At 43.3% G+C, this 26,270-nt stretch overlaps 1 protein-coding gene across 10 annotated transcripts in view; it reads left to right on the forward strand.

Annotated features, from left to right (window-relative positions):
• ablim1b (actin binding LIM protein 1b) overlaps positions 1-26,270 on the forward strand; it is a 350,583-nt gene that overhangs the window by 200,209 nt on the left and 124,104 nt on the right. For 7 of the 10 annotated variants that reach the window (XM_068002162.1, XM_068002165.1, XM_068002167.1 and 4 more), the window contains 2 exons: positions 9,282-9,465; positions 17,258-17,367. In XM_068002162.1, coding sequence (XP_067858263.1) covers positions 9,282-9,465; positions 17,258-17,367 — 294 coding nt within the window. Of the gene's footprint in view, positions 1-7,409; positions 7,482-8,060; positions 8,104-8,911; positions 9,020-9,281; positions 9,466-17,257; positions 17,368-26,270 lie in introns of those variants that run through there. The other 3 variants (XM_068002169.1, XM_068002166.1, XM_068002168.1) reach the window with 3 other exon arrangements.

The following is a 26,270-nucleotide window of genomic DNA, read 5'->3' on the forward strand; positions in this document are numbered from 1 at the left end:
ATCCCCTTCAACTTTTTCAATGAGGAAAAGAATTTCATTCTTTGGTTTTGCTCACATGCCACAGTTACATAACCAAATAAATCTCTGTAGGTAATATAAGGGACCAGCTCTTTACATTTACTGTCTATCTGGATTAGGGAATGGGTTTGTATAGTAAAGGCCAAGACATATATATGTCTTTATCAATTATTTCTGCAATAGTACTTAATGGGCCAGATTTTGCTGTAGGCGGGTATCTAGTGGCATCAGCCGTTAATTAGACTTGCCCCTGCACCCTTCAGCTCCAAACCATTTTGCCCACTAAGCCACTGCTAATGGCGCAGCGAGGGGAAACAGGGCATCCGGGACCTGAGTGAACAAGCACACAACTGGATATCTCCTTAACCAATGAGACTGAAGAATTGAGAATTAAACAGCGGAAGGACTGAGAAGGAAGTGTAAATTAGAGTGAGTGACTTCAATGTCAAATCAGGTGCAGAAAGAGAAATAGAGAGAGGGAATGAAAGATTGGATTAAGAGAGAAAAAAAAGAGGCAGAAAGGAAAAGTAAAAAATTATAAATTTTAAATTTGACATTTTTAAAATCTACAACAATTAATACCTGAAAGAATGAGACTCCACACTTGTAATAATTAATTTTCAGTGCCAGAGAGGTTGATTGGCAATAATTAACAATTATCATGTCATTGAAAGGATACTTAAGCTTGAAATGATGAGACTGAACTTTCTGAGGCAAGTTTAGTTCATATCTACTGTGCAAACACAGCAACTTCACAACATTTAATACATTTCAACGGTGAGGCAAAGAATGAGATGCCGTTTTCGCAAAGCGAATGGCGAAGTGGTGCAACTCACAGCAACTTTTGGATATTGACATTTAATCGTGTATCTGCTCCTCGCCTGAAGTTGCTGTTAGACCTATTAGCCTCACCATTACTTTGAGAGCAAAATCTGGCCCATTGTACCAAAAAGGTTTTGGTAACTGAACATATTTAAATTTAAGATTTTTATGCAAAACCTCACTCCAAACTTGAATAATGGTACGATCCAACCAGAAATTCCGCTCTTTGTATTAATCATTTTATTTTGCTGGTTTCTTTTGACTTCTGAGATAAACATACATAGCAGATCATGAGTTGAACTTCAAACCTTGTGTCCTATTCACCACTAACACCATTTACTTGCAACTCTGCAACATTGCCCACCTCCACCATTACCTCAATCCCACCGTCACTGCAACCCTTAACCATGTTTTCATTACCTAAAGACTCAACCTCTCTAACATCCTGCTCATTGGCTACCTGACCATACACCAACTGGAACTCATTGAAAACTCTGTCAGCTGCATCCTGTCCTACACTATGTCCCACCCATCCATCACTCATTTTCTTGCTTATCCCTGAATATATCCAATTCATAATCTTGGCCCTTGTTTACAAATCTCTTCATGGTCTACCCTATCTCTGCAACGTCCTCCAGCAGAGGACATCCCAATGTCCTACGGCCCTTCGGCTGTTACCTCCTGTGCATCCCTTCCCTCCTGACTCGATGACAGACCTTTCTTCTTCCTGGAATTCCCTTTCTTTGCCTTTCTACTTCTCACCCCACTTGTGAAAGTCTCCTCAAAAGCTATATGTACATGACTGTGCATTCCATCAACTCTTTATAATTGTTGTTCTCCTGCTCTCCCAATTGTTGTACTTCTGCTTGGTCTGTTCTCTCAAATGGGAAGTGCTTTAGGATGTTCTATTACATTAAAGGCAGAATGCAAATACAAGTAGATTTTTTAATATGTTACAAACTTTATGTCCAGTTGTAAGTGCTTAGCTTAGTGGAGAAAGCAAGATGGCAGCCACAAGAACTTTCAAAAAATATTTAGAGTGAGTTGATTGGTTTAGATTCTCCCTTTTATTGGCAGATTATAATGACGACTTATGCTTGATATATTGTTTTCTTTGTCCTTACAAGTTCCTTATTGAAGGCTAAGCCTCCTGCTTTCCTTGCATTTGGTTCAGGCATTCTGTACCAATTCAGTCTTGGTTTTTGTCGCTGTTTTATGAGTATGGAATTTGAGCCAATCATTTGCAAATATAATACAAATATGTGTGTGTAAAAAGGTGTAACGCTTGAGGTGTGAGGAAAATGTGTGACATCAGAGGTGTGACAAACCACAAAATAGGCAATGTTTTATATACAGAGAGAGAGAGTTTCAGGTTCCAGGTCAGAATAGTCCACAATGAAATGCCTGGCTTTTTTTTTGCATCTGTAACAAAATGTGAGATCTGCGATGGATGCGCACTGTATGTAAAGCTTTCTTCTACTTCTAGCAGCTCTCCCATGGTGTTGCTCATGTTATGTCAGAGGATAAGCAATTTAATAATGACAGGAATGTTATATCATGAAAGTTCAATTTTAATCAGCAGTATGTTTTAAATTGTCAGTGATTGCATTTAAATGACGTGCTAATGTGTTTTCTGATCGGGACTTGTTGAAAGACAGGTTCTGTAGCCAGTGCATTGTCATGTCAATAAAAGGATTCTTTTCTTTTAATTTTTTTAACTATGTTTCTTTTTTAAGCACTTACGGTTGCTACTTCACAAGTGTGTTTAGCCAAAAGGTCGCTCAAGAATATGTAAATGCTTAAAAAAGACAATTCAACAATTATGTATCGATATGTGTACAAGTGTTTAATCCGTAGCAGGCATAATCAAGCACTGGAAGGTATCAGGTATCATCTATGGAGAGACGGAAAGTACAATGGCCAGCGGCTGTGCTGCTTCTGATTCACTGTTAAGCTCACTGCGGCCTATTCTAATTAGAAATGCAAGAAAATATGGAGTGAATTATCAACGGTGAGATCTACGCCTCCCATCTTGCCATTGCAGGAAAATCTGGGCCCTTTTTTTTTTAAGAAGGGCAATGAGCAATTGCTCCTTGAAGCTTTCTGACCAATCAGTATTTTTCTGGGATTCACAAGTTAGCATCTGCTGATGAGCTGAGAGAAATCTGAATCAAAGGCTTGCAGAATACTGCAACTGAAATGTGTACCTGATATCTTTTAGCTTATCACAAACTCTACATCAGCTCAAGACTGGCTCAGCACCATCACTCTAAATTGACAGCCTCAGGTGATATTGCTTGTTTGTAAAGTGAAATGTCAGAAACTGTTTACTGCATTGCAGTTAAATAAATGCAGGATTCTTTCCACAGGAAAATGTTTTGCAAAGTATGTTGGCTTTACTGCTTTTCTAAGCAGGCTCCAGGAATCCCTTTAAGAAGCATTGTTTAGTTGCTTTCTGCTTCAGGTCAGTGGATGGGTCTTGCACTGCGCGGGCACTGTGTGTATTCAGTCCAAAATGGCATTGAGTTCTTAGCTACACCCTAGGACTCTGATTTCAACTGGCCAATGAGGCTCCCACCTGTTTTAAGTGGGTGCGCTGGCCATCAATTTCGAAGCCAGCTCAAAAATGGCAGCAGGTTGGCTTCTGGTGGGAAGGCAGTGGGAAGTAATTTTTTAGGATTTGGTCTCACTACCTCCCCATTTCTAGTGGAAAATGAGTCGGTGGAGAGACTAAAATCACCCCTTGAGGAATCTGTGTGAGGCCAGAGCCAATATTAAAAGTGTGTAATAATATTGGGGATTGCATGGTCACATTTGTTTGTTACATGGTTTTGTGGCCCTACACCTATGACATAAAATAACAAGATCTACAGGAGAATCAGCACTTGCTTTCCAATTGAATTATCTGCAGAAATCATCAGTGGGAGAAATGTAACATTTGAGTGAAGCTTTTGAAATTATGATTTTGATTCTGTTCGGATTCCTGAGAGTAAGCTGAATTGTTCTGGACAGAAATGCTGCATTGTTTCTCAGTCTAGCATGCAGGTCTGGTTGCCATTTGATGGAAGATGAGATTAGGAGGGCATTGTATGTCACATTGTAATCACATTTTTCTTCTTGATGTATGTCATACGACTGGATGATGGGATACTGTATCAACGTCTTTCCCATTGAGGGATTGTCCCCAATATTTCAGCTGGAGGATAGTATCTCAATAGTCATTCTTCAACAGGATGATCTTGTCGGGGATGGACTTGATTGTGCATAACCATCCATCACAGTATATTTGCTGTTCAGACCATTTAACATTGATGAATTTGTAATGGGAAGGAGCTCCCCAGATGACTGCTTCTGATAATAATATAAATCAGATTCTGATCTCTCTCATTCAATTAGACAAGGCTAAAAAGAGAAAAATATCCTATATTGGTCATATATGAAAATGATTAAACCATTTTCTTTTGCACGTTCCGCCCTTGTCACCACACATCCTGTAAATATTTTGCAGCAATCTGAAAGACACCAGCTGCCACCTTTATTTGCGGCCTGTAAAGCATTAAATTGTAAAGTCAGGTTGAATATTTCATTTCAAATAAGAGATTAACGTTGAGTGTTCTTAGAAGTTACCTAATTTTATAGCAAAATGTGGTAAAAGAATTGGTGTTGTTCAGTTCAATTATTTTTGATCATTTTGGCTCTGATTGTCCAGCTCTTTATATAAAAAGAAAAAAACTGCAAATGCAGGAAATATGAATCGAAAACAGAAAATTCTGGAAACACACAGCAGGTTTATCAACATCTGGAAAGAGGTAAGTCTGCTTAACATTCCAGTTGCAGATAATTTTTCAGAACTGCAAACTGAAAGATAAGCAAGCTCCTCAGTGGGGTAAAAGCCAAAAAAGATAGGGGAGGGAGGAAACTAGACAGCAGATACTCCAATCGCTGAGAGGAAATGAATATGTTGGATGACCTGCAAACCGTTCAGTAGAGAAGTAGGAACTTGTTAAATGATCAGAAAGAAAGAACATGCATTTTTTTTTAAAGCACCTTTTACGACCTCAAGACGTCCCAAAGTGCTTTACAGCCAATGAAATACTTTTCATCATAATGAGCGGCAGTCTCTTGGGATTAAGGAGACAGAGAAGGGGGCAGAAGGTTGGATCTGTGTGGTGCTTCACAGGATGCTAGGGCACCAGTGTACGTGTTCAGACATGAACCTGATGCTGGCAATATGCTGCCAACCTCGGCATCTCCCATGGAGAGTGTTTCTGGTGGCCCGCCTCTGGCGGGCATTGGTGCACCATTTTGTCCTGCAAGAAGATTGAATGCACGAGGAGAAGGCTAGCAGTTGAAGAGTGTGTACCAAGTGGCTTAGAAGAACTGAAGTAAGAGATGTGGGGGGGGGTGTCAGTCTGTTAAAGTAAGAAAGAGGTTATAGGGTTGTGCATGTAAGTAGGAGGAGTTAGGGGAGCTGGGTAGTCGTAGTGTAAAATGCTGAGCTAAGGCCCCCCCCCCCTTAACCAGAGTGCATTGTGAAGGGTTAATTGTACAGGTGTTGCTTTAAGAGGGTGAAGCTGGTGTTGAGGGAGGGCAAGGAAGAAAAGGGAGAGTGTCTGGTATGTTACCTTTCCTGCCCTGGTGAGGTCGATGAACTTCTTACAATATTTGTCGGCAGTCCTGGATGCAAGAGAGTTGATACTCAGTACCAATGCTACCTCCCTCCAGGTGGCATGTGTGACATCCTGGCAGTCTTGCTGGCATCGACAGTTAGGAGTCTGTGCCTCCTTATTTCAGTTTCCTCAATGAGGGCTTGAAGGAATGAATCAGAAAAAAAATGTGTTCTTCTTCTGTGCCTGGGTGCCATGTCTGCTGCCTTGTTTGCTGTTTGCTCCAGAAGGGTCTACTGTAGGTATTCTCAAAGTATGATAAAAAGATTGATGAGTGAAGTTATCCGAAAGTCAAGTGAGTGATCCAAGCACTGTTCCTTCCTTGCCTGGTTGTTCCCTCAGTCTGCTGCTGAAGTTTGAACTGTCTTTATAAAGGCTGCATCCTAGTTTCCAAGCACGGCAGCAGCTTACACCTGTTTTACATGGATTTACACCAATGACCATTCCAATGGAGCTGACCCAAGAAACCCATGTAAATACCTTTCCTGACCATCGGCAGGCACACATCTTTTTTTGGAAGGTGTAACAGCGGCACAACTCACTATTAATAACTCTAATAAGGAATGAGCTTAGCTCAGTTATGTACATTGGCAGCCTTAACGATATGGCCCTGATATTTCGCCTTGTAGCGCCTGGGAAACACTCATTTCCCAGGCAGCATAGAGAGGAAAAAGGGGCGTTGACCCATTACATTGGGTCTCTGCCCCTTTACACTGCCTAAGGAATTCTAGGGCTTCCTCAAATGGGCGGAGCAGGGCCTGTGCTCGCAATAACGCAAGCTGAGCATTGTGATGTGAATGAGGCAGGAGGGGGCATTTCTGGCCCTCCCATCTCAATTCCACCCGCACCCCCCCCCCCAAGTACAACCAATGGGTGGCACCTCAGTAGGCCTTCCATGGGACCCCTCGGATTGGTAGCAAGGCGAGGAAAATCCTAAAGTTAAGTTTTCACTTTCCTTTTAAGGGACCTAGCAGGTCCTTGGACCTTGGGGCCTTCTGGCTGCTGTTCTCCAACAGTAGCCAGAAGGCCCTAAGAGTGGCAGCAGGGTCTGCCTCTGAGGCCTGAAGTTGTGCACTTGATTCTCCATCCCTCCCTCCCCGATTCCTGGTGCAAGGCCTTCTAGGGCCCAGGAGGCACCAGGGTTACGACCACCAGATCCGGGTACATGAAGCTGTGGCAGCCGGGATAGATAGAGCACACTTTGATGCTCTCTGTCTGTCCTGCACTCTGGCAAGGTGGGGAGGGAGGAATATTGGGGCCTGTATCTTTAAAAAAAAGTCTGAGGATGGAATTTTCCCAACTGACCTTCAATAAAGAAAAAGTCCATGTCAGGTGTGTTAGAAATGCTAACTAAACCCAGTCTGGGTTAAAGCCTAACTAGTTGATATATACACAGACGTGTATTTATGAAGATCTTCACTGTGACCATGGAGACATAGTTTAGTAAAGGCCTGTATAAAGGTAGTTTGGAACTGGAGTTTGTGAAGCCAAAAAGTAAGAGGTTTGATTAGAGGGAAAATAACAGTTGGCTATAATGTTCACGTTTGGAATTTGCTTCAATTAAGGTTTGCCAAACTACTAAAAAACACTAATTAAAAAAAAGGATATTAGGAGCATTACATTTGATGATTGATACGACAGATGGCCAAGGGCAGTGATACTATCAGTAATGAGAATCAGAATGAAGTTACCTGTAAGATGCAATGTTGGGGCTGTCACATCAACACCACACTGTAAATCTGTGTGTAACCAGAAACGGAAAATGCTGAAAACGTACAGCAAGTTATTTCTCAAAAAGATTGGTTAATGTTTTGGTTTGTCAGCTTTCAACAGAACTTATTGAAACATTAACTTTTCTCTTTCAAACGCTGACTGACCTGTTACACGTTTCCAGCATTTGCAGTTTTTAGTACTTCATTGGCTGCAAAGTGCTTTGGACGTCCTGAGGTTGTGAAAGGCGCAATAAAAATGCAAGTTAGTTCATTCCTTTTTTTTAAGATTTCCAGCATTATATCTATTTTCTAAGTATGAATGTTGTTTATTTGCACTCAGCAACATATAAGTTATAGTATTTCTCAGTGTACTAATATTTTAGAGACAGCAATGAGCCAGCATTCTGAATTTTGGAAGACTCGGGCTAGACTTCAACACACACAGTGGGTTTTGGGCATATTTACTTGGGGTAGGCTATGTTTCCTTGGACATTGTCTTCCGTGCAGATACAAAGAACAGGTTCATCTTATGACATTCTCTGGGGAAGGAGGTACCATTTTAAAGTTGCAACATTGTTGTGCAACGTGAAAGGCAAGTGCATTTAAAGCGCAACTAATGATTTTAATATCAAAAGCAAATATCAAAATTTAGTAAAATTGTCATTTAATGCGGTATTGAGGGCAGCAGACTTAACAAAAAAAAACACTATCTTAATATTGTTTGCTTAACCTTATAAAATCATGACCGTTTCCTGCCTGAAAACTGCTGATTACTTATTATTCATGACATCATTTGGTGAGGAAAAGTGGGCCCTACTCTTGTTGCAGTATTACCATTTAAACTGACCTTGCATTGATGCGACCTCAGGAAAGACCTCAGCAAGGTAAATCGAGAATCTACTGTGGAATAAAACCCAAGTCTTGAGTGATTAAAACACATATTTCTAAATCTAATATTACAACTGAGTTTTAAAAAAAATAATATTGTGGTACCTTCTGTAATGAGTATTGAACTTTGTACTGTGTTGTTATACAACTAACTAATTGTTAACACTGTTAACAGAAAGAATCTTCAGCCCCCCCATTGAGTTCATTTAATAGTTTTTAATGTGCGATTTATTTTCATAAACTGGTGAGTTAGTCTGTTTTATTTTAAACTATCATTGGTACCTCATTTTGGGATGTGGGAAGCCCTCTGAATTTGTATCAGAAAATGCTGTAAATGTACAACAGATCAGCCGACAACTGTCGAGAGAAAAGAGAGTTTAACATTTGAGATGTGTAGCCAATAGTGTTCCTGCCAGAATTGCATTAACACTTTCTTAACTGAAAGACGTACACAGTGTTACGTTGGTATTACTGTAAAAACTGCTCAACATTTAAAATGGGGCTAAGTGTGTAACCATTGTTGAATGAAGTTTGTTCAGTTCATCAATAAATTATGTACTGAACAATTCAGAAGCCAAAATAAAGCAAAACTTATACCCCACCATCACTAGACCATTCTTTAAATGAGAGTTGAATAGCAGAGCAACAGCAGTAATTCTTGGTAAATCTTGCTTCCCTTTCCAGGAAAACCTGTCTTGTATGAATGTTAATCAGTTGGCAGAACGCTAAAGGTATCAGTACAGTATGTGGTATTGATGTGGCTACATAAGGAATTCCACATCGAGGAAAGCAGTGCCCTTAGCATCTCGATAACTGTCGATCCCCCTTCTCAACAGATATTGATCAAGCTCCCTTTTAAATGGGTCAGTTAACTCCAATCAACTACCTTCTCTAGGAGTCTATTCCATATGGGTATGTCAGTAAAGGCTGCAGGTTTTTTTGTGACCATGAGAATCTCAGATACAAGAATGACTAAACATTGCCTGATGGACAGCTGTCTCTCAACTATCAGTGAGAGGAGGCCTTCATTTTCTTTCCTTGGGCTGGAGCCGAACTCGGGTGAAGGACTATGACTGACATTTTACTCAAGCCCGTATAAGAGTTTGTTTGCTTTGAAGTTGTTGGTTTAAAGATATTTCATCTAACACCCGTTTTATTTGCATTTTGTTTGCAGTTTGTGGCTGTGACTTGGCCAAAGGTGGATTTTTCATGAAGAACAGTGATTACCTTTGTACGCTGGACTATCAGCGGCAGTACGGAACTCGTTGCCAGGGCTGCGGAGAGTTCGTGGAGGGGGAAGTAGTTACGGCGCTAGGGAAAACCTACCATCCCAAATGCTTTGTTTGCTCCATATGCAAGTAAGACAACATATAACAGCTGGAAAGTATGATGAAAAAATTGCAAATCTCATAAGAATTTTTCATTCAGAAATATCCTTGATACTTAGAAACGTGTTTACAGCACAGAAGGAGGCCATTTGGCCAATGTGCCACTACTTTAATAGAGTAATCTGACAGTAATCCCACTGCCCTCCTCACTCCCCATCACCCTGTATCGTCCTCTGTTTCAAGTCATAGAATCATAGAATGATCCAGCACAGAAGGAGGCCATTCAGCCCATCGTGCCCATGCCGGCTCTATCCAATTAGTCCCAATCCCCTCCAAATTTTTCCACCTAGTATTTATCCAATTCCCTTTTGAAAGTTATAATTGAATCTGCTTCCACCACCCTTTCAGGCAGTGCATTCCCTTAAAAGATACATTGGCCTTTACCTCAACTATTCCTTGTGGCAAGGCATTCCATGTTCCAACAAATCTCTGCATAAAGAAATTTCTCCTAACCTCTCTCCTCACTCTTGCCCACAGAGGTGAGCAATTTTCCTTTTTTTGACTTTCTTTGTGGGCCCCACAAGGAAAATTTAGGCCTCCCCTGCCCTGGACTTCTTCCCGTCTCCCGACCGTGAGGCCCCTCCTGAACCCCATCCCAGCCTCTTACCTGAGTGCCGGGGACTGTCCCTTCGATCCCCGGTGGGGACCTCCTGCCGTCCGATATTCCGCTCCCCCCCCATCCCCGCCGACCAGTTGCCGCTTCTTGTTGATCTCAGGCGGGAGACTGACGCATTAAAATTGGTTGGATTTATCTGGTCAATAAGGAATATGTCGCTTTCCAAAATGTATATGTATATAATCTATAACTGCTGCAGACCTGGTCTATCAACCACACGCACATCTGTGTTTTTATGCCCTGTTAATGCAAAGCAGTGACTTGCACTGGGAAAACTTGTTTTTAATCTAAATTGCAATCATAAAACGAGGGAATTGATTTATATACAGTTGACATCTAGAATGTTCAGTAAATGATATTACCAGAAGATACCAAATATGCAGCAAGATTCACTGATTCAGTTTCCCAATCACAGTGGAATTTGCTGTAGTAAACTGCATGATTATAAACTAATCCAGCTTTTTATACAGTAGCTGTGATTTCCTTACTGGTATTACTTCTGCAGTATCTCCTACCTGACATGCCTTGTCTGAAAACTCTAAAGGATTACAAGAACCAATCAATGGGGAACTGTATTCATTAATGTGCAATGGAAAATAAAACAAATCCTAAAGGATTAGGAGAATAATAACTTCATCCCTTGAAATATTTAGAATAACATTTTATGTTACACATTCAGGCCACCATATGAAACTTACTTTAATATGTTCCATTTAAAAATTGCACTTTTAAAAATATGAAACGAGCACAATATAGTAATATCTGTGAATGGCAAATGTAATAGTGTTTTCACAACTTGAACGATAAGTATAATTCACTTATCATGTTTGACAATTATCGCCGAGTTATTGTCTATTATTAGACCAGGATAATATTTTCTGTGCTTAAAAATAAGCTGAAAGAGCATCTTTGGTAGCACTGCATGTCATTACCATGTGAATACATTCAATCCGATTTTGTAACAGGAGAGGACATGATGGCCTAGAAATTGGTCTGTGCAGCGCCGTTTTTCGAGCGCTACTCAGACTACTCAGACTCCAAAATGGCAGGCAGGAAGCGAGTGCACATTTCCAGCTGGAAGTGCGCTGCCCGCCATAATGGGTAAGGACAAACAAGAGGCGTCCTTTACCCACGCCTGAAGCAGGCATTAGCTCCTTTGCATATGCAAATAAGGGGCCTAATGCCTGTTTGAAGTCCCCTCTCCAAGATTGGTATGCCCCAAGGCAGCCAGCACCATCGCGGGCAGCACTCAGGGAAACCAGCTCTCGGGATCGCCTGCAACAAAGATGGTAAGTAACTTACCTGAATGTGGAGCCAGGAGTAGCAGGCGTGCTCCTCCCGATCACACATTTAACCCCTCTCCTGATCGGCACCGCTCCCAACCCCCGGACCGGGCCTGAGCCCCAGATCTGGCATGGCCCGACGCCAGACCTCCGGACCTGCCCGACCCGCAGCCTCGATCCCTGGCCTGACTCGTGGCCCCAATCCCTGGACTGATTCCGACCCACGGCCCTGATCCCTGGTCTCATCCCAAACCCCGTTCCGAACCGCTGCCCCGATCCCTGACGTGATCCTGACCCCGGGCCCAGTCCCCGGCCCCGATCTCAGACCTATTTACCTGAGGGCCACTGCGACACTAGTAGCAGCCCGATCTTGCACAACTCTTCGCTGGCGGTCTCTGATGCCGTGTTGGATCCATTATAATGAGGCCCAAGGCCCAATAACTGGGGAGCCTTGGGCCTCACCATTCAGGCACAAGGAATGCACCCTGCACCCCCCACGCGCCCACATTTCTGAGTCCACAGTTCCTGAGGGACTGTGGCCAGCGATGGAAGTCCTGTCTGAGAAAGACAATTAAAGGGTGGAGATGTGAGGATGGAGACAAATTCTGCAGTTTTTCTGGATTATCTTTGTGAATTGGGGAGTGTGAGTGAAAAGCACAATTTTCCTTCAGGAAACTAAATAGATGTGTTAGATTCCATAATGAGGTAAATTGTGTATGATGGGGATGAAATTGGTCTACACCAATAATCATACCCGAAACCCTCCTTCTATCTGAAAAAAATATTACATCTATAGTGTGCCTGTCACACTTCAAATTATTTAAAATATTTTTAAAAGCCAGTCATTTCCTGCTTGTTTTTTTGATCTTGATGACCTGGTTTCTTCTCAGGAGCAGGACTCAGGGATTTACAATTACCCTTTAATTTACTTTGGGAGGTGCCTAATTAGACGATTTTTCCGACAGGGAATACCAGGATGTGGCCTTAAAATGAACAGGCAGATTAAATACAGCAAAACCAAAATACTGCAGATGCTGGAAATCTGAAATAAAAACGGAAAATGCTGAAAATACTCAGCAAGTCAGGCGGCATCTGTGGAGAAAGAAACAGAGTTAATGGGCCCGATGTTAGCAGGGCTGCGGGTTCTCGGCGGGGGGGCACGCGCCCGGTGAAATTAGTCAGCTTCCCGCGCGATTGTAGCATCCAATCCACTAATTGGATCCACTTACCTTCTCCTCCGGGTTCCCCACTGCTGATCTGGGCGTCGGGCGGGCTGCGCATGCGCAGTAAGATCTGTCAGCTGGAGGAGCTCTATTTAAAGGGGCAGTCCTCCACTGACAGATGCTGCAACAAATAGCAAAAATTACAGCATGGAGCAGCCCAGGGGGAAGGCTGCTCCCAGTTTAATGATGCCTCACTCCAGGTATCAATACATGGGGTGAGGAGGAGGGGGAGGACAGAGATCTTCCTCCTGGCGTGCGGGAGGAAGTGGCCTGCCTCTGCCACCAGGAAGGCCTGGCTCGAGGTGGCAGAGGAGGTCACCAGCGCAACCAACATGTCGCCCACCTGCATACAGTGCAGGAGGCGCTCCAATTACCTCAGTAGGTCAGCCAAAGTGAGTACACGTAGCCTTTCCCCTACACTCCGTCTGCCACATCACTGCCCCCACCCCACATCTCCTTCAGCACTGCCAACACTACTCTGTCACATCACCCCTCACACCCACTCAAACCTCATCCTCATCTTACCTGCACCTACTCACCTCGCCAGTACTCATCCCGCCACTACCACTCAACCCAATCCTCATACAATCTCATGGCTCTATCTCATACTCACCCTCTCGTGCATATCTTTCACGGCCAGCCTCACTCCACCTGCCACTACCTGAGCTGCAGCCACAGGGCATGCATCACATATGTGCAGTAGGCAGCGTAAGGCAAACGTGTCGTAAGCATGAAGGGGATGCACAAGGGTGTTTGAGGGTTTGCCATGGGTGTTACTTATATTGAATTTCTGACCAACTCACATTACGCATTATATTGGCACCACTACTGCCATGTCTTCGCGAATCCTGTCTGGTTTGTGCAATAATACCCTCTCCTGAGGATCACTATGAGGACCCACAACTGATGCCACCCATTGTGTCACTGCAGAGTGGGTGTAGGTGTATTTGCAGGGCTCTTTTGCGCAGACGACTGAGAGACATCGGCGATGTCCCCGGTTGCACCCTGGAAGGATGCGGAGGAGAAGTTGTTGAGGGCAGTGATGACTTTGACAGCGACAGGTAAGAAGATGGTGCTCGGGCCAGCCAGGAGCAGCTCGGCATGAAAGAGGCTGCAGATGTCCACGACTACATGTCGAGTGACTCTGAGCCTCCGTGTGCACTGCTGCTCAGAGAGGTCCACGAGGCTGAGCCTCGGTCTGTGGACCCTGTGGCGAGGGTAGTGCCCTCTGCAACGCATCTCTCTCTGCGGTAGCCCTCCCTCCTGCTGTACAGGTGGATGTGTCACAGCACTCTGTTGTGGAGCTCCACGTGTCAGAGGTGGACGGCATGGATGGTGAGGCTGGTGAGGCTGTTCGCCCTCCGAGGAGGTCATGACTGCAGCTACGGCGGCCCCCATCCACAAGATGTACATCTGAGGGGGTCCGCAAGGTAGGTACATGTCTCCGGACCCCGGGGTAAGTGTGCAGGTTGGTGACTTTGACTGTCAGGAGGAGGGTGGCGGAGGCCAAACTTTGTCCCAAGTGACAGAGTGGCCTCCTGCAATGGGTGAGGGTCTCTCCCCCCCCCCACCCCCACCCCCACCTGTCAAATGGACCTTTGCAGCTGCCACAGGCTGACAGCTGCAACACGTCCATTTAAACTGGGAGTGTTTCCCCCAGTGTGGGAAACAGTCCAAGTTTGCTCTAAAATCCCACCCCTCCTCACATAATCCCTTAATCAGGTCAGTTAATGACCTGAAATACCTAAATAAATACCTTCAAGTGGAACCCCGCTGACTTTAATTGCCTGCGGGATTCCCACCAGCGGGGGCTGCGCGCGCACGCTGGCGCATCAGCGGGGAACCCGGAAGTGCGCGGGTTCGGGGCGGGCTCCGGTCCCGCTCTGGGATTCTCCGATTCTCGGAGCCCCCCCCCCCGCCAGGAACGTACCCGATAGCGGGTGCTAAAATGAAGCCCAATGTTTCAGGTCGATGACCTTTCATCAGAACTGTAAGAAGTTGAAGATTAAACAGTTTTAAAGCAAGTACAGAGCCAAGGACTGTGGGTGGGGGTGGGAGGAAAGAACAAAAGGGAAGGTCTCTGATAGGGTGGAGAGCAGGAGTGATTAAATGACAAAAGGGATGATGGTGCGAGGCAAGGAGGGTGGTAATGGGACAAGTAAAGAAACAAAAGATGGGTCTAGAGGAGCTGTGAATGGCAATAGCAGAACCATCACCAGCACCTGCTGTCCGAAAAAAAATGGGAGCAGTGATTATGATCTGAAGTTACTGAAATCAGTGTTGAGTCTGGAAGGTTGTAAAGTGCCTAATCGAAAGATGAGGTGCTGTCCCTCGAGCTTCTGCTGAGCTTCACTGGAATAATCTAAGTGGCCGAGGACAGAGTGGTCAGAGTGGGAGTGGGGAATTAAAATAGCAAGCGATCAGTAGGTCAGGGTCACGCTTGCGGACTGAGCGGATGTGTTCAGCAAAGCGATCACCCAATCCATGTTCGGTCTCCCCAATGTAGAGGAGACCTCGAATTCAGTCTCCTAAATTGAAAGAAGTACAAGTACATCGCTGTTTCACCTGGCAGGAGTGTTTGGAGCCCTGGACAGTGGGAGGAAGGTGAAAGGGCAGGTGTTGCATCTTCTGCACTTGCACGGAAAGGTGCCAGGGGGAGGAGAGCGAGTGTTGGAGGTGATGGAAGAGTGGACCAGGGTGTCCCGGATGGAGTGGTCCCTTCGGAATGCTGAAAGAGGAGAGGAGGGGAAGATGTGATTGATGGTGGGATCGCACTGGAGGTGGTGGAAATGGCGGAGGATGATTCGTTGAATGTGGAGGCTGGTGGGGTGGAAGGTGAGGACAAGGGGGTCCCTATCATGGTTCTGGGAGGGAGGCTGAGGGCAGAAGTGCAGGAAATGGGATGGACACGGTCGAGGGCCATGTCAACTGGAGTGGAGGGGCATCCTTGGTTAGGAAAAAGGAAGACATATCAGAAGCACTGGTGTGGAAGGTGGCATCATCAGAACAGATGCAATGGAATTGGAGATGGAGAAACTGGGAGAAGGGAATAGAGTCCTTACAGGAAATGGAGTGGGAGGAAGTGTAGTCAAGGTAGCTGTGGGATTCAGTGGACTTATAATAGATATTGGTTGACAGCCTATCCCCAGAAATGGAGATAGAGAAATTGAGGAAGGGAAAGGGAAAAGCTGGAGATGAACCATGTGAAGGTGAAGGAGAGTTGGAAATTGGAAGCAAAGTTGATGAAATTTCCCAGTTCGAGGCAAAAGCTGAAAGCGGCACCAATATAGTCATCAATGTACCGGAAAAAGAGGTGAGGGAGGGGACCTGAGTAGGACTGGAACAAGGAATGTGCCACGTATCCCACATAAAGGCAGGCATAGCTAGGACCCATATGGGTTTTATTTGGAGGAAGTGAATGAAGTCAAAGAAGAAGTTGTTCAACATAAGAACAAGTTCAACCAGGCAGAGGAGTGTGGTGGTGGATGGGATCTGGTTGGGCCTCCATTCAAGGGAGAAGCAAGGGATGGGCAATAAATACTGGCCTTGCCAGCGACGCCCACATCCCATGAACGAATTTTTAAAAAAGCGGAGGGCCTGCAGGCCGTCCTGGTGGGGGATGGAGGTGGAGAGACATCAATGGTGAAAAGGAGACGGTTAGGGCCGGGGAACTGGGAACTGTTAAAAGAAGTACAAGGAGGGCATTGGAAGAGTCGCGGATGTAGGTCGGACTGGTCAAGGGGAGAAAAAATAGAGTCGAGATAGGAAGAAATAAGTTCCGTGGGGCAAGAACAGGCTGAAATGATGGGTCTCCCAGGGCAGTCCTGTTTGTGGATCTTGTGAAGGAGGTAGAAGCGGGCAGTGCCGGGTTGGGCGACTATGAGGTTGGAGGTCGTGGGGGGAAGATCTCCAGAGGAGATGGGGTCAGTGACAGTCTGGGAAACTATGGCTTGATGTTCGTCGGTGGGGTCTTAGTCTAGGGGAAGGTAGGAGAAGGTGTCGGAGAGTTGGTGTTTAGCCTCTGCAAGGTAGAGGTCTGTTCACCACACAACAACATAGCCGCTCTTGTCAGTAAGTTTAATGACCGATTAAATACAGCTCCATTTTAGCTAAACATCAACACAATGTGGTTGACTCTTAATCGCCTTCTGAAATGACCCAGCAAGCCACGCAGTTGTAAAATCTCGCTACAGAAAGTCACAATAAGAATAAAACTGGAAGGACCACCCGGCATTGGACCATGGGCACCGGACACGACAAAGGCAAACCAAGCCCAGTCGACCCTGCAAAGTCCTCCTCACATTTCGTACTTGTGCCAAAATTGGGAGAGCTGTCCCACAAACTAGTCAAGCAACAGCCTGACATATGGAATCATACGTTTCAGCCAACGTGGCAGACTCTTCAATCACCATCTCTGGGTATGTCCTGTCCCACTGGCAGGACAGACCCACCAGAGGTAGCGGTACAATGATATACAGTCAGGAGGGAGTGGCCCTGGGATTAAGGAGGTGCAATTATACTTCAATCATGCAGCTGTCAGCCAGATGAAAATTTTCACTCCACTTTAGGAAGTAGTTTCTTTTTAGCTGCACACTGATATTCAGTAATCGGCAACAATGTTTTTTCTTCCTGTTTTCCAGGCGCCCTTTTCCAGCAGGAGACCGTGTGACTTTCAATGGAAAAGACTGTCTGTGTGAGCGCTGTGCCCAGCCAAAGTCTTCCAGTCCCAAGGAGATTGTCAGTAGCAACAGTGAGTACATGTAGAGGAGGAAAACCAGTAAAGTTTCAGACAGCAATGGGAGAACCATTGCACTGCTTCTAGGATGTGACACTCATAAGATGTTATGAAAAGCTGTATTAAAGCTGACAGCTTTCACTCTGAACTGAATAGGATCCTCATTCTCAAAGCTCCCAGCTACATGATGACTAGTTGTGTTTTAATCATTGTTTCACTAGATTTTTCAGGATAATGCCAGAAAATAGCTTATCCATAATTTAGTCAGGAAGATTGGTAAATTGTGCTCAGACCTGTGGTAGCAAATGGCTGCCTGATCATTGAATCCATTTGCCAATCAGTAGATTTAGTTTGTACCAGATATTAGTTATTAGAATTTCTGACCTTGTGTAAACACCACATTTGGGAAATTCCAAATCATTACTTTGAAATCCTGTTGAAACAATTTCTCGACTGGTAACTAATCAACTAAATACCAATTATGCGTAAAGCCAATAAAGAACAGCCCTATCTATATCAACGATATTCAAACCAGAAACTTACAACTTACACTGTAAACTTTACATTGATAAGGCCAATAAAGGCAAACCTCCCTCTTTCAGAATGATCAAATTATTGTTGGAGACAGGAGGGGTTGGGGTAAGGTCGATATCACATATTACTGAACTGAAATTTAGCTGAATACCTATTTCGCATTGAAAATTGCAGTAAGCTAAACCTAATTTTTAGCTGTATTCATGACTTTTTCTAAACAGATTTGCTACGGTTCCTTTTTAACATTTTCTTTAGCTGACTATTCTATTTTCTTAAAGAAGTTCTTGTGAAATTACTGTACAGTTTTGTCATATTGCACCTAAAGGACAATGCATTAGCACAGTTAGGGTTGTTGGTGTGTTGGTGCACATGCTGGAAACTTTGTGGTTCCACAGAATGAAGAAAGGATCTCATTAATGTATTCTCAAAGGCTTCTTCGACAGCACCTCCCAAACCCCCGACCTCTACCACCTAGAAGGACAAGGGCAGCAGGCACATGTGAACAACACCACCTGCACGTTCCCCTCCAAGTCACACACCATCCCAACTTGGAAACATATTGCCGTTCCTTCATTGTCGCTGGGTCAAAATCCTGGAACTCCCTTCCTAACAGCACTGTGGGAGAACCTTCACCACACGGACTGCAGCAGTTCAAGAAGGTGGCTCACCACCACCTTCTCAAGGGCAATTAGGGATGGGCAATAAATGCTGGCCTCGCCGGCGATGCCCACATCCCATGAACGAATAAAAAAAAAGTAAAGGTAAATAATTCCATGTTTATATTTTTATAAATAAAGGAATCAAATCAGACAGACAGTCTGTCACCATCTCCCTCTGTTTAATTTAATGGTGCGCTTTCCTGAATCACATCGTACAAAGAGCTTAGCTTAATTCCACTTGTAAATGTAGGATGAAACCTCCCTACAATCTAATTTTAATCATTTGTTTTGAGATTTTATGTAATGTTATATTGAAGTAAAATTGTACATAAATGGTCGTAAAAGTGACAATATTAAGGTGTACCAGTGCTATAAACCATTTGCTCCACGTCAAGTATGGGGATTGTGAAAAGGCCATTTTCAGCTACTAAGTCTTACAGAGTCTCAGGATATTTATCATCAACAAATTGATTTAACACCAAATATGATGCAGTTACATGTACAAAAGTTACATCTATGTTCAATGCCTTTTTGGGTATTTGTTTCCTGAATTGGAGCTTGTACAGTGTCATCCAAGTGTGGGACCAATCCCAACATTTCTCTTAACTTTTTTTAAATGGGTCACTTCAGTAGTTCTCTCACCACCAAAATCACCCTGGCCAGAATTCTGGTGTGGTGAAATGCAGCTGATAACATTGCAGATTAGTTACCACAGTTGGGGGACACCATTGAGCTTCCTTTATGCAGTTAACTCTTGGAAAAACAAGACAGATGGGTTCGTGCAAAGCCAATAATATTGCTTCCTTGTCATTTAGATTAATTCTACTAATAGAAAATTGGTCAAATTGTTTCAACTGACAATTTTCAACATTACACCAGAAAAGTTCCCAGAGAATTCTGGCTCACAAACAAAATATATTTTATGACTCAAACTTATATTTATAGCATAAGTGTGGATTTCATAGTGTGATTCTATAGCACTAATTGGCCATCTCATTCTGAAATCACACTGCAAAAAAGCAATTGCACCCCCTAATGGTGAAAAAATTTAGTTATAACTCAACTTTTCCATAATACCACAAAGAAAGAAAGAACTTGCATTTATATGGCGCCTTTCACATCCGCAGGACATTCTAAAGCACTTCCCAGCCAATGAAGTACTTTAGAACTGTAATCACTGTTGTAATGAAGGGAAACATGGCAGTCAATTTGCACAAAGTACGGTCCCACAAATAGCATTGAGGTAAATAACCAGATAATCTGTCTTGGTGATGTTGGTTGAGGGATAAATGTTGGCCAGGACACAAGGGAGAACTCCCCTGCTCTTTGAATAGCACCAGGGAATCTTTTATGTGCACCTAAGAGATCAGACAGGCTTCAGTTTAACATTTCATCCAAAAGGCCACATCTCTGACAGTGCAGCGCTCCCTCAGCACTGCACTGAAATGTCAGTCCAGATTTGCTCAAGTCGCTGAAGTGGGGCTTAAACCCAGGACCTTCTAACTCAGAGGCAAGTATGCTGCTGCTGAGCTAAGGCTGACATTATTTAAGGATAGGAATCACAATACTTGGCAGAATACTTTGTGAATAAAATAATTTCAAAAAAGGCAAGACTGTACCCCCTTCAGGCACTATAACCTTTTTTGTGCAAAAAATGTTATAACTTCAATATTTTACATAGTAAAGGCAGAATTACAGGTACTAATGGTTTAGTGCTGCTGGTATATATTTACTATTAATGTTGATAACTGACCAATTATTCAAGTGATGATCTGCTGAATGAACTCGCTGAGCCACCAGGGGGATATCATTGTTTTTCTAAGGTACAATCCTGTCTCTGTAGTGGCAGCATCCTGAGTTGTATTCAAACCTTGCTTTACACCACACTCCAAATGCAGTGCATCAGAAAACATTCAAGAATTACTTTCACACAGCTGACTTGGCGGAAGTTTGTGTGAAAGTCAATATCTGAAAGAGTTGGAGTGTTTGGAGCTGGTCCAGAAATGCACTAAAAGAGGTCATATTTCTGGAGCTGGGCACACCGTGTCATGATGGGTTAAATGATTCAGACCATCAATTAGTGTCAAACTGGCCCGTCCAGCTACATTAGAGCATTATCAGATACTTTCTAATGGTCAACCCAAAATTACTTATAATTCTTCTGACATTGCAGGGATTCAGAAGCAGGGTCCTAATTCCTAACTAGAACACAATGTAATCAGTCATTAGCTTCTGTTGTCAGGGAGAATTCTTTTTGTCGCACTAAAGGGGAATGAATTCCAAACTCTGCCTTGTCGTTTCAGATTTTCGATGAGCTGGGTTTTTGTTTTCACCACCACCACAACAACAACTTTCATTTATATAGCACCTTTAACATAGTAAAACATCCCAAGGATTCACCAGTTTATTCTGTGTATATTAGTGTTATTTATACAGCTCCCCCGTGTTGATATTTTACACCAGAAACAGCAAAAATCATAGTGCATACATGGGAAATATCAACTAGCGTGTTAATGCTTCAATAATGGCACTGCAGTAATCAGTTGCCAAAAAGCAATTGCTCTTGCATACTTATGGTCTAGGTCCTGTATTTTCACTAGTAGAGGGATCTCTCACTCTCACTCACCATCTCTATGTCTCTCTTTCTGTCTATCATCTATCTGCACTACAGCACTGAATGTGCAGGTTTCAATCAACAGGCTTTATGGCTTTGTGGGATATCACTGCATGAATGTTTGGTGCATTCATCTTAAATTCTTCCCTATGCTATATTCTAGGTTAACGCTGTCAGTTAAATAGCAGCAATATGAATTTCGGAGAAATATATTAGTATCGCACGGTGTAACTTGAGGACCTGTGCATTTTATGTCGATAATGGAACAATTTTGAAAATAGTGAGAACTTTTTATCGGTCTCAAGCTGTTTTGTATGTTAGGAAATACAATTCAGATCACTTTCGTTAAATTCTTGGTAAGAAATAACAAGGGATACTCACCTTAGCAACAATACCATTCATATATAATTAAAAAGCAGCCTCTTGTTGTGGTCCTGACCTCTGCTGGAAAGCGGACACTGGTTGCGGACAGGATTGGTCTCTAGGTGCAATGCTCTCTATGGTTGAATAGCCTGCCGACAGTCTGTATCTAAAGTTACACGTAACAAATGGCCAGTTGGATGAGCTGATATGTGTTTACCTGCGACAACAGAGCTGTATCCCAGTGAGAGTTTGTGCCTTCAGAAAAGAGGGGAGGAAAGATTTTTTTAAAAATTGATATGTGGAGTATTGTTTAAGTCTTATTGTAGAGTAATCCATTAAACACTTTCTTCTGTGCAAACTTCATTAACATGGGGTAGCTTCAGATAGAGAAGCAAACTTCCAGACAAAGCAGCAATGCAGACGAATATTCATATGTGTCTGTCATTTGTTACATTATCACTCTTAAGGCTGCAAGTTATTCCAAACATTCTAAAATTAACCTTTCAATGAAGAGAATCTTCAACTTCCAACACTAACCCCTCAAATTCTGAACCAATTGGTTCACAGTTAATCCAGAACTGTGGAACCCCAGGAGATCAGGCTGCCAGCAGAGGGTGCAGATTGCCCAGCTAATTTTCTGGGATCAGGCAGTTCTAAAGTAGCTCTCGAGTCTGTTTGAAGTTCTACCCTCCCCGCCCCTCTCCCCATTTCCTGTGGAGCCACTCTCGGACCCACATTAAAGGGGATATCACTGGCATGGACTAGTAGCGAGAGAGGCCCAATTCATGAGTCTCCTGGAAGCAATTAAATTGGCAAGTCTACAAAAATGTCAAACAACATAATTGTGTGTCTATTATTTTTCTAATTGGATTGAGGGAGTATTTGGACACAAAATACTCCCATAGTCTTTTTCTTCCATTTTAATTATCACCAAGCAAAAATATTTTTTTTTCCTTTAACCCTTGTCTGCTTCCTGAAATGTACAATAAAAGGGATTGTCAAGGGTTTTGGAGAGGGGAAGATACCTAGAAAAATCCACTTTCATTTTCAACATTGGTACATCACAATCACATCACAGTGGGGCTGCCAAACCTTCAGGATTGTCCTGGAGTCTCTAGAAATTAAAGTTTAATCTCATTGCTGGAAGCAACCTGGGAGAAAGATCATAGTGGCATTAGAAGGAAATGGTGTGTTTTTTCATTTTCTTTGAACACTTAATTATAAAAATATTGGAGATGGGAAAAAGGCTGGTCATGTGATGAAACCTTCAGGAACACGTCCAATCAAAGTTGGCAACCCTACATCATAGGCAAGTGATTTGGTTGCATCTCTGAATTGCCTTTCATTTTCTGTGATGCTGCTTTTATACAGTAGCACAAATTAAATTGCTGGCACAATTTTCATTCCATATTTGTAAACCAAGCTTGGCTAACAAGTTTATGGTGTGTTGTTGTACCTTTAAGCATTAATCAAACAGGTCAAAATAACTATAAACTCTTAAACTGTGAAGTCCACCACACGTTGTACTTTACATGATAAAAGGAAGGCTTGTCCACCCCCCACCCCATGTCATGTGATTTGAATTGAGCAGAAGAAGGCACTCTATATCTTTTAGTGCACTCATGCATGGTGTATAGGGAATCTGGTGCTGCACTTAGACTGATCTGTCTAGGCACACTAAATGTGAAATAATGAGGTTTGGACAGATGCCATTTAGGTAAAATGCATCCATACATGAGAATTTATGACATGAATATTTCGATAGATTCACAGATTGTTTTTTAAGACACTGGTTGGAGTGCAACATTATCATAATTAGAACAAATGCTGCACTTAGGAGGATTAAATAACTAACCCTGTCTCCTCCCCCACTCACTCACAGTTCTGTTTTTATACTACAGACACTGAAGGCAGAAGTATTGTGCGGGCTGCACAAGCTGTATCCTGTGTGCTTAGCTGTAACCCATTTCTTGGGTGCACAGATTTACTGTACACCCCGCAGTTCATTGTACAATACAATGTGCATGCACTAAACATTTAAAAATAAGTAGACATTGCTTTGCATCCATACTATTACTTGTTTTATTAGCAATATTTAGCAAACATCACACGGTGGGATTGCCTCCTATTTTTAACGGAGGAGGGACAGTGGTGTTAGTCATCCCCACTAATCCCACCCACATGTCACTTTCTTGCAGCGGTATCCCATGCCCGATTTCCTCCCCCCCCCCCCGCACCCCCAACCTGGAAGTGCATCGCTGCCAAATTGGAAGCCGATGATCTCTGAGTGTCCAGGGTGCCTGCCTGAAACAGGCATCAGGCCCTTGAATATGCTAGTCAGTTTTTCCGGGTCTACTGCGGCCTAATCAGCAGCATTAAAGGGACTGCTGGAGGCCACTGACGAAAAGGTAAGTCATGTTCTTTTACTTAGCTTAATGTGGAGCCACGAGCAGCTGGAGTGCTTCTCCTGACTTCACAACAGGCCCGGGATCACCACACTCCCATTTGCTTCCATTGCACCCTCACCCACCCCCCCCCCCCCCCCCTGCCGCCAGGACCTACCTGCGGGCCAGCTCAGCCTCCAAGCCAGTCGATTTTGTGAAGGCTCCGTTGGCACGTCCGCAGCTCATCGGTTTTATAGAAATGAGGCCTGAGGCCTAATTTGGAGCGAGCCTTGAGCTGAAGTCTTTGAGTGCCCATTCTGGGCGCATTGCCCGCTTCCCACTGGAAACTGGCATGAAACTAATTTCTCAGCCAATATGTCCTCTGCTCCCTAAAATACAGAGATAGACACACACCAGCAACCAATGAAGAGCATAAACCCTGGCTGATTTCTTTTCACCACTCCCTAGCTGAGGGGCACTGAAGCTAATTGTGTTACTGGTTCTATCAACCTGAAATGCTCTTTGGAGTCATTCTGACTTCATTGTTTTAATACAGGCGTATTTCATTCTTATATAATCAAGACACGAAATAAATACTTGGAAACATTTTTTTCAGAATAGAGGCAGTTTGCCAAACAAACAAATGGAATAAAAAGTGCGCGATTGAAATGCCAGCTCCTGGAGAGGAACTGCTTTAAAATAGAAAAGTCATGACATCAGTGGTAGGGGAAAAATGATAGGCATACAATCACTTACGAGTGATGGTACATGGGAATGTTTTCCTTTTGATGTGGCGGTTGAACAATCTGGCAACAGGCTTTCTAACATTCCAGCACAAGCTGTTGTTGGACGAGCTGTTTCCTCAGCTCCAAAGATGAGAGCGATTTGTGGAGTGCGGCACATCAAACATTTACAGGTTTGGCTGCAGCCATGACAAGCGGTGGAGCTGTATGGTGTAGTCTGAGTGCAGAGGTAAATTTTAATGGGCCTCGCTTTATGAAGATCATGCAAGATGCACTCTTGATCCCAGAATACTACCCTGCAAATGAAAAGGAAATTTAGTCCAAATGCATCACCATTCTCTGTAAAAGAGAAGGAAGCAACACCACCACTATGCATGCATAATTTATGAAAATTAATATTTAATGCATACTCGGATGTATTCAAACTTATCAATCATTTTTTGTTAGAGAATACTGTGTAATAAGCAGGCAAAGACCACCCATTTGATTGTATTGTTTGTATTGTATTGTTTTGCAGCTGTTTATTAAGTTAACAGCTGTGAAAAGAGATTCTTTTGTTAATTTGCACAATGGTTATAAAAATAAGATTCTTGTTATCCTTAGATGAATGGTGTAAAATTCACACTATGTCAATAAATTATTTTAATAAACAGTGGGATTAAGATATAATTTCATGAAATGCTATTGGTGATTACAAGAATGGAAAATCCCACTCAGAAATGTCTGGGATGAGTTATTATCTTGCTTTAGCAGGCTGGAAATCAAGTTCACCAGCTTGCAAATAATAAGTGTGTTTCTTCCTCCAACACTGATCATTCTGCGTGCTTCCCCAAATCTTTTATGGGCTTCTCAATGCATCATCAATATCCCCAGATTGTTACTTTTTATTCTTACCCCAATCTTTTGGGATGTGCTTTTCTCTCCATCCCCTTGCTCATTTCTGTCTTCCTCAGGTGAACGGCGTGGAAATCACCTGAGGAAGGAGGAAGCCTCCGAAAGCTTGTGGAATTTAAAATAAATTTGTTGGACTATAACTTGGTGTTGTAAAATTGTTTACAATTGTCAACCCCAGTCCATCACCGGCATCTCCACATCATTTCTGTCTGTTCATGTTCCTTGCGCTTATCTTCCCATCCTCGATTCTTCCAGGTAGTTCTCTCTCCATTTTCCATCCAGGTGCTTAAGGCTTTCACCTTTTTCCCCTCCCTTCCTTCAGATTGCTCTTCTCCTTATAGCCCTGATCCTCTAGACTGCTTTTCCTTCTCTCCTTTAAGCAGTGGGCTGTTCTCCTTCTTTGTCCAATTATCCAGGCCGTCCTGCTCCTATGTCCTTAATCCTTTGGCCTGTGCTTTGCCCTCTTTCTCTGATTCTTTGGGCTGGGCTTTGTCCTCTCTCTCACTGCTCCCTTGGGCTGTGCTTTGCTATCATTCAGTCAGATCCTTTCGGCTGTGCTCACTCTGATTCTCTTAGCCGCACTGTTCACTATCCCCAATCCTATGGGCTATACTTGTCCTTCACTCTTCGATCTCCTGGGCTGAGCTTCCTCGATCTTTGTCTTCAAGACTGTGTTTCTCTCTCTCTCTCTCTCTCTGGTTATTTATGGTTTCTGTTCTTGTCATTT

The sequence above is a fragment of the Heptranchias perlo genome, chromosome 21 (genome assembly GCF_035084215.1).
Source record: "Heptranchias perlo isolate sHepPer1 chromosome 21, sHepPer1.hap1, whole genome shotgun sequence".
Classification (NCBI taxonomy): Eukaryota; Metazoa; Chordata; class Chondrichthyes; order Hexanchiformes; family Hexanchidae; genus Heptranchias; species Heptranchias perlo.